This window comes from Crassostrea angulata, chromosome 5 (assembly GCF_025612915.1).
Source record: "Crassostrea angulata isolate pt1a10 chromosome 5, ASM2561291v2, whole genome shotgun sequence".
NCBI classification, from domain to species: Eukaryota; Metazoa; Mollusca; class Bivalvia; order Ostreida; family Ostreidae; genus Magallana; species Magallana angulata.
In genome coordinates, this window is record NC_069115.1 from 35375320 (window position 1) to 35384971 (window position 9652).

A 9652-nucleotide genomic window follows, 5' to 3' on the forward strand; every position below is an offset into this window, starting at 1 on the left:
AACACACAAACAATGCCCTTTGTTTGACCAAATAAATGGTGCTACATGTATATTTTCAAGGTTATCTTGTGGGCCACACAACTTTAAACGCTAGCAATAATTGTACATCTATAAAATTTCTAAAATCAAACACATTTAAATACGGTTTTAAATAAAAAAATAAAAAGTGACAAATGGCTAGTAAGATATACCTTCTTTGCTTTGATTAAAAAAATTAGAAATAGTTCTGTTTTGCTGACAGTGTTGAACACCAATATGATAACACTTTGAAAAGTTATGCTCCGCAAACAAAGAATATTTAATTTCTTTGTTTCTAACAATTAAAATAAATTAGGCAGATATGATGCATGATGAATCTGTGTTTCGTTGGTGTTGAATTTCTTCAGTAGTTTTAGGCACTCATCTTAAGAGTTTAGTTATACATGAGAAAGAAATTCCTATTTTAAAGATTAGACCATATATAAAGACAGTTTTTCCTGGAAAAAACTTAAACGCAATATTTATAATGTGTGTTCTTTTGTAATGCAAGGTAGCTGTGAAATTAGAGACACGTATATTTACCTGCAGTTTTTAAATCGTATACCTGGAAAACACAAGATTTATCTGGGACTTTTCTTTCAAATAATACTTCCGCTTTTGACTTGTCGGAACAATCGGGAAAACCATTCGAAAGTAAGAGAAGTTCTCGTTTTCAAAGTTGGTGCTTTCTTATTAAGGATAATTTCTGAAAAGTTTCAAAATTGGTTGACCACACAGGACACAGTTATTCGGTATGTAAAAAGCGGGGTTTTTTTATACAATGTCCTCTTGTTATATGTTTTTTTTAAGATTTTTAGAATTCAGCTCAAAACGGGTAAAAATAAAACTGCTCTTGGATTTGTTATCAAAATAATCTAAAATCAAATTGATTTAATAAACATAATCAAATGAAACTTGTGCTGTTAAAAATATTGCTTTCAATTTTTTTTTTTATTTGAACTGTGGGAAGTTTTTAAGGTAAACAAAAATATTACCCGCAAAAGAACCCAATAAGTCTTTAATAAAGTAAGCGGTTGTATAAAAATGATACATTAATATGTATTGTGTACAAAAGAAGCATTAATCTGTACAATGTCTATGGCATATTAAAAGGGGGAACCTCATAAATCCTAATTGATTCCATGTTAAAACTCATTGTTTGTAAATAATTTAAACGCAAGTCATGGAAATCCAATAGAGTTTTAGTATAGTCAGAAAGAATTTCTGGGTTATTATCGTAAAAGTTTACCCGCTTTTGTATACAATATGTTGCTTTGAAATGCAAATATTAAAGCAAAATAAATATCCGCCGATTAGTTTCACAAAATTTTAATGAGCCAACAAGGCAATGCTTTTCTTTTTAGTCCTCTACTGGTGAAACCGGATAGGGATTATTGTCTTAAGGCGATATATTAGTCACTCTATTCTAACTCTGTTTTTATAGCCATGGTTTTTTTTCGTTATGGTTTAGTTAATTGATTTAAAACTTGCTGTGTAACTTCACACTGATGATCTGCAGTTTGACTATGTAGTTTGACTCCCGTTTAATGATTGTGCATTTTGTCATAAGGTGTTACTTTTTTAAATGTCACTCGTATTATTGCGATCAGTCAGTGTTCCAATTGTAGTCGTATAAGACGGTAAAAACCCGTGTACATTATTCTCTTTTAATACATTTTATCAGCTGAACTTTTTAAAAATAGTCTTTACTTCTGAAACCGAGTGGTGTAAGAATTCCTCGAAATCTAGATAAATATAGGACTATTCCATGAATAACACTGGGGTAACCTAGATACAAATTTCACCGACTCTTTCTCCCGACCTACCTGTATTTAGCATTTGAAATTACCTGTGCTCATAGGGGAGCATGCTTACATTTTGTCTATATCAGATATCAGGTATTTTTATACAGAAACAAAGTGCAAAACGTTTAAAGCATTTTAACAGTTTTGCTTTTAATAGTAAATACCCCGATTATCAAAACATTATCTACACGTGCAATGCATTTCACAATTTCATTTGAAACTAACCATGCCAATTGTTCGCATGCTTTTTTGTCTAGTAGTGGGAAAAACATTGTTCTACAATTCTAACAAATGAACTATATGTTTTGACCACTTGGTATTTTTATTTTTACAATTCAGTGAGACCCCCCCCCCCCCCCATCTTACTTCTCATAAATATTTGTTCAAAGGTCACTTGAAACTCCCCGGTTTTTTTTTCAATCACAGTTGCAGTTTGACATTTTTTTCAAGTACATTATAACCTCTTTTTATCAGGAATACAAGTGAAAAGCTGTCAATGCAAACCGGGTTTTCTTTTATGTGGACTGTATCCATAATCCATGTCAACCTATATCCAGTGAAATGGAGTACCCTATATGAAATATTTTGTCAAAAAAGACTAAGTTCAAAAGCTGTTATTTTTTCATAAATAATCAGAAATCAAAATCCTAGCAATATGCACACCTCTAATATATGTATAATTAATCTGCATAAGAACAACTTCCTATCTTGAAAATTGTAGGAGGAGTTTTCTGTACAGTGAGGGTACCCTATATGCAATATTTTGCCAAACAATGACTAAATTCAAAAGCTGGTATTTTTTTCATAAATTATCGGAAATCAAAATCCTAATAATATGCACACCTCAGATATAGGTACAATTAATCTGCAAAAGAACAAGTTTCTCTCTTAAAAACTGTAGGAGGAGTTATCTGTACAATGAAAGTTCCCTTTTGTCAGCCGTCCGCCCGCCATTTTCACCATCTTAATAACCGGATTTTTTCGTTGGAAAATCCAGTTAAAATCGCTCACTGTATCGTTCATCTTTTGCTGCATATCAAGTGTCGTTTTCTTTGGAAACAATTTAAATAAATAATGCATCACGTGATTACAAAAGATTCCTTGCTTAGTTTTTAGCCATTAATGCCAATATTGAGGGATACTATTAACATAGACTTCTTTCCTATATATGATCACTACGTGATACATGTACTGTAAACATCAATTTATACGAAACAGAAATCAACAAATATTAAGCCCGGTTTTTGGGAGTTCATTTTAATCAACTCTCCTATGCAGTTACTCTGGCAAACCGAAAGTGAAACAGTGTTTGGACCCAAGCACAAATCATCACCACTGACAAGTTTTTGAAAATAATAGAAAAAAAATTGATGTAATGTATGCTGAAGCATTGTTTTTTAAGGTTTTAAGGAAACTTACCTATAAACACTTTGAAAATAGTCAAATTTTATATACTACGAACAATTTAGATATTTTTGTAGTCATGTATTCTTACGCCAGAGTTAATATAGTATCGTTGAAAAGATACTCGGAGACAGCCGAGCTTCTAGTTAAACGAGACTAGAGTTCGATATCAATAGTGCTTGGATCTATACACAACATGATTCATATGGGGTTTCTCGATATTCTTGTCGGAAAAGTCTAAAAATTCATATTATAAAAAAGTGCATAATTCAAATACAAACTAGAAACTAATTGCCATGCATTATAAATTGATTTTAAAATAAATGACAATCGATAAAATCAACTCCCATCAGTACTTCAGTACTTTGATTTGGTTTTGTTTTGGGTTTTTTTTTCTTGTTTTTTTTTTTTAAGTTACATATTAATCTCAGCACAGCACATATTTTTTACACTTTTCCTTAAAGAAATAAACACAATAAAAACGGTAATACAAAATCAATACATTCTATTTTTTTCAGCTATTTTTGATTGGTTTATTTTTAATTGCAGTGAAATGGTTCTATCATCAGAGAGTTGGGTAGACGAATTAAACAGTAGATGGACACCCGTTCTTTTTCTTGTCTTGGGTATTTTTACCATGATAGGACAGATCTATATTGGTCCAGTTGCATGCAATTTCCCAGGACATTTTTCAGAATCGGATGTCAAGTATGGCAATTTTAGATGTTTTACTGCAACCTATCTTGGCGAAAGCTCATTTAAAGCTTTATCCACAATTCCGACGGTTTCTAGCGACTTTGAGGAACACAAAACTTACATACGAACCCTGTATCAATACGTTCCTTTAATTCTGATATTACAAGCAATGTTCTTACGTATTCCGTATTTCCTGTGGAGATTTGGAGAGAAAAAACTAGGCATACATTTTGATGTGACGTCCGGAAAATATGGTGACAATGGTAAATTGGTCGGAATAAGACTTGCAGTCCACTTGAAACAGTGGATCGAGACCAGGAGCGTAAACATTTTATCCATTGGGTCGTTTACAATTTTCCATTGCTTTATTAAACTTCTTTATTTAGCGAGTGTCGCAACTCATTTTGGACTATTAGATCATTTCCTTAAAAAAGAAAATCATATCAGTTTTGGATTACAAGTGCTTGAAAACATCCGAGAGAGTGATGCATATTTTTTCCAAAATTCACCTGCATTCCCAAGAGAAATAATATGTACCTATGCCAAAGTGTCTGTACAAAGTATTCAAAAACAAAACGTACAGTGCATACTCCCTTTTAATCCGTATCTGGAGCAGATTATGGTTATTATCTGGTGGTGGATGACCTTCCTTATTGCTTTAACTATATTCGATGTCTTCTGCTACTTTTTTGGAGCTCTTCGACCGAATTCCAGGAGTTGGTAAGCATTTCCGATACCGATGTGTTTGTGAACAGAAGTGTAAAGTAAATTATATTATACTTAAGTTAGGAATACAAATCAAATACAAAACGGAGCATTCCCTCGCGACATGACTTGTTGTAGGGGGAAATGCATTATTTAGGAAAATACATGTAATAAAAATAATATGACAAGTATTTCTTAAATCCACTTTAAATTCATAATGTCTGTTTTATCCCATTCCCCAAGCTTTGTGGTGTATGAATTGGGGGAGGGGGTTACATTAATGTGGTTCCACAATTTTCCTATTTCTAGCAGAAACTGAACACATATGCTTAAAAGTTTAAAAATTTAGATTCTTTTAGTGACATTCATTTTTATATAAGCATACATAAACGATATGTATACATTATGAAACGTAGCTGAAGATCTAGTGATCTGTAATCTGCTCTGATGGACAATTCTAGTTGTTTGTCGTATGTCAACCCATAATAGTAGATATACAGCTATTATTAATATGAAACAATTCTCGATTGATAAATGTGCGATATCTGTCAAAGTATCTTCTGAATTTTGGACTAGTTCTATTGTAAGTAATACGGGAAATTTTTCCCGAAAGTCGATCGCTTGTTTCGATGTAAATCGGATGACTTTAATCTCTTTCCCGCTTCAACTTTAAACTATGGGCAATCTTGTAACCCTCTAATACCACAAAACGTTTGGTGTTTTTTTTTTACCTTTACTAGATGTAATCCCAAAAATTGTCAAGTTGTTGATTTGAACTGCATACGGTAGCGATTTACTTCAAGTCGTACATAAATTTACCGAAAACGTCTATTGTCAAGTCGAATTTCAACTTCCTGTTTTAAATTCGTTTTTGAACGATAACATAGAAATATTGAATCAATTGACTTGGAAATCGATAGGGTTTTTCCTTTTACCATGCCGAAGAAGTGTACAAAGTGATGAATTTTTATGAGAGTGTTTTCTTGGAATTTCGCTAAAGAGCTGACAATGGACACAGATACATACACACATACATACATACACACATACATACACACACAAGCACAGCGGCGATGCTATATCCACCTTGCACAAGTTACGCGAGGGCATAACAAAGTTTAACCATAACCTGACATCAGTATAGGTAAATTACACACACACAAAAAACAGGCACACGTATGAAACATCGATCCTACAATGGCTACATGTATTTTTTTTGGAAGACACTGTTTGGGCATTTTAAAACTTCTGCAGTATTTTTAAAATACATGATACAACCTGATAAGGTATAACAATCATCTCTGTGCATATAATAACTAGGATGAAAATTATAAAAAAATATCTTTTATATTTTAGAAATAATTAAAATTAGAAATATTGCACAACATTCAAAGATATTTCATCGAAAATCAATTATCATGGAAGGTTTAAGGTCCATCATTGTGAATTGATTTTAAATTTTTATCATCTGATGAAAAACTGAAAGGCCAAATGTCATCATTTCTTGCTTGAAGTTTATCTGGGATTTGAAAAATCAAAATTAAGAAATTGTTTACCTTACCAATTTTTGAACCGCAAAAACGGGGCCAAATACATGGATTTTACATTATTTCAACTTCCAAGGAAGACGGTAAAAAATCATAATTTGAGTGTTTACTAAGATGTTACTCCGAGAGACTAGATGGGTGCGCAAATGCGCTAAATATTTTTAAATGACACATAAAAAAATTCCAAAAAGAATTAATATCTTTTGAATATGAATTTTTCATAAGGTTAAAGTTAATACCTGAATAATTGATGTCATATCAAATAATTTTTTACGAGTACAATGTTACACAAACAACTCATCCATTTAAAAAAAAATCGAAGTTAATGTATATCTCCATATTAGTACATAATGTTGCAACCACTATTGAAATAAAACTACTTTTGAAATAAATTATTTCAAAAGTGGTTGGTAATGCATTTCATTAGATAAATCACTTTGCAGTCACTATTGAAATAAAACACTATTGAAATAAATTATTTCAATACTGGTTGGGAATGTATTTTATTTGAAGAATCACTTTACAACCACTATTGAATTACAACCACTACGGAAATAAAATATTTCAATAGTGTTTCGGGATGTATTCCATTTTGAAAATCAATTTACAGACACTGTTGAAGTACAAGTACTATTAGAATTATTTTTTCCAATAATAGCTTAGAATGAGTTCTTTATTAATATCACTATAATGTTCTATAATGATGTACATGTATATTATTTGCACAATATTGAACATTTTGTAAAGTGCCAGAACTTCTATTCAAGCCCCCTGTATATTGAAAAATTATTTGTTGATAAATATTATTATAAATATCACTATTAATATAAACTATTTCAATAGTGGTTGAGGGTGTAACTCACTACGACCACTATTGACATATATTATTTCAATAGTGGTTATGGATGCTATTCATTTCAATTACTATTGAAATAATTTATTTCAATAGTGGTGGGGGATTCCTTTCATTTCAATCACTATTGAAATAAAGTATTTCAATAGTGGTTGATGATCCATTTTAATTTTATGTCTATTATTATGTCTGCTTGTAACACTTCCTTTCTGATAGTGTAGTTTCTTAAGAGAAGAAGTATGTCATATGAGATGATGAAGTCCTTTTTTTATTATGACGTTCTTTGATTTACCTCTTTATGGTCATGTTTCCCATACCACCTGTCATCTGGAACAGAAAGTGTTATGCACAGTCGGAATAATATGCATTAAAATAACATCCTACCACTATTGAAATATGTTATTTCAATAATGGTTGTAATGAACCGCACCCCTAACCACAATTGAAATAAATTATTTCAATACTGGTTATAATGAAATGCATACCTAACCACTATTGAAATAATTTATCTCAATTGTGGTTATGATAAAACGCATACACTGTATCCAACCGCTATTAAAATAATTTATTTCATTCAATATTGGTCTTAATAAAGTACATCTTCAAGCATTATTAATATCATTTATCTTAATAGTTATATTCTTTATGACATAAATCTACATTGATATATAAGCTATAAATTACTTTTTTAAAATCCAGGGGTTTTGAATAGATGTTCTTGCAATTTACAACGTTGTCTTCTAGTACAAATAATTTACAATTTCCATAAACCATGATATATCTATAGAAAGAGAAAGGTAAAGAAAAAATATGAAAACAATTCTATATGTTAATCTGCGAGGATTGGTTATTTCTTCACAACAGTGAAATCCTAAAACTAAGTACATTTATGTCATAGTCTTGATTACTATTACCGTAAACTATGCAAGTCTTTAGTACCTTAATTGTGTATTTGAATTGTTTGTTAGATAAAAACAAATGTGTATGCATGTTTATCTGTAAGAATTGGTTATTTACTTCTACGCAGCAGTGAAAATTGTAACATAATCATGTATTTGATATTATTCGTTAGATTTCTTGCATTTCAAAATAGTTTGCAAATATGATATACAACTTCGTTCTTTCCAAATGTGTTACAATGGTGATAATATAGTTATATTCATAAAGTAATTCATCCCCAACTACGATTAAAAGAAATTAATAGCAGTTGAACTTCAATGGTATCTGTAAAGTAATTATTATCATGAAATACATCTCCAACCTCTATTAAAATCATTACTTCAATAGTGGTTGTATTTCAATAGTGGTTTCAAAGTGATTTTTCTAATGAAATACGTACCCAACCACTATTGAAATAATTTATTTCAATAGTGGTTTTATTTCAATAGCGGTTGCAAGGTGATTTTTCTGATGAAATACATTCCCAACCACTATTGAAATAATTTATTTCAATAGTGGTTGTATTTCAATAGTGGTTGCAACACATAACCATTGTCACTAGTCATGGGTATTAATGCTGTCATGTGTACGTTTCTGTGGTGATGAATTTAGTTATGGAGGTTGTTGCAGAGTTCCTTCATTTTTTACAGCATTTTTGTTCTGTTCGGCCTACTGACCAAAGTATTTAATTTTGAATCCGTAACCCAGTAAATGAAAAAAAAAACTTGCGTAAATTGTAAAATTCATGAACCCTGGATCAAAGATGGCATGCACTGTTTACATGTAAAATTCCAGGTATTATCGAATACTTGTACATAATCTTAAACAATTATTGAATTTTTGTTTTTTTGTGCTAATAAAAAAAATCCTGGCAACAAATGTAAGTTGAGCAAAAAGGTAATATTAAATGTACCATAACTCAAACACATTGTCTGATATGCTTTTTAAGAAATGCTTGATACAATTAGGTTGATAAGCAGGACACTATAAATTAAAATAAGATATTTTAAATATTAAGAAAATGATTTGAGTGCAGATGTCAAAGTATAACTCGAACACGTTCAATATTAGCGGACATATTGTGCTTTTAAGGAAATTTCTAACTTCTCAGTGAGTACCCTATTTATGTACATGTTCATAGAGTGAGGGAACGATTTTTTTCTTTTTAATAGGTTTGTTAAATCCAATTTGTTAAGGACTGACCTGGTATTAAATGAGAGACAAAACAGCAAATTTGTAAACTGGTTAGGCGGAGACGTCATTCAATTTCTCCAAAACATCCAAGACCAAGAAAATGGATGTGTCGTCATGGAAACCATCACAGAATTGTGGAGGATTAAAGACAATAGTGGGTATTCCACACCTGGCCCTTCAAATGAAGAAATCCATGGCATGGTAACATCATTCTAATCGTATGTTAGAGCGCACATCAATGGACAAACAGAAAGGACAGACGTTTGAAGTCACCATAATGCAATTAATCAGATAATTTCATCGATATTTCCCTGTAGCATAACATGTAACGAATTAGCAATACGATATATCTGATATTGTACTGTGACGTTATTGGTGTTCTCACCTTTCTTTGCAGAGCTGTGTTCTTTTTTTATAACATTTGTAAATATTTATCGAAAACCTATCTAAAAGGGATGAAGTTTAAAGGGAATATACGCTATTTTAAACAT

General features: G+C 31.1%; 1 protein-coding gene across 1 annotated transcript; it reads left to right on the top strand.

Moving 5' to 3' along the window:
• The first annotated feature begins 633 nt into the window (after positions 1–633).
• On the top strand, positions 634–9446 carry LOC128183248 (innexin-11-like). The gene is made up of 3 exons (XM_052852194.1): positions 634–770; positions 3777–4643; positions 9140–9446. The coding sequence occupies exons 2-3, from the start codon at positions 3781–3783 to the stop codon at positions 9375–9377; spliced, it is 1101 nt and encodes a 366-aa protein (XP_052708154.1). The 5' UTR covers positions 634–770; positions 3777–3780; the 3' UTR covers positions 9378–9446.
• The last annotated feature ends 206 nt before the right edge of the window (positions 9447–9652 follow it).

Excerpts from the sequence above, each read along its gene's own strand:
- LOC128183248 (XM_052852194.1), top strand. The coding sequence starts at position 3,781 with ATGGTTCTATCATCAGAGAGTTGGGTAGACGAATTAAACAGTAGATGG. Across the intron at positions 4,644-9,139 it reads CGACCGAATTCCAGGAGTTG|GTTTGTTAAATCCAATTTGT; the intron begins GTAAGCATTTCC and ends TCTTTTTAATAG.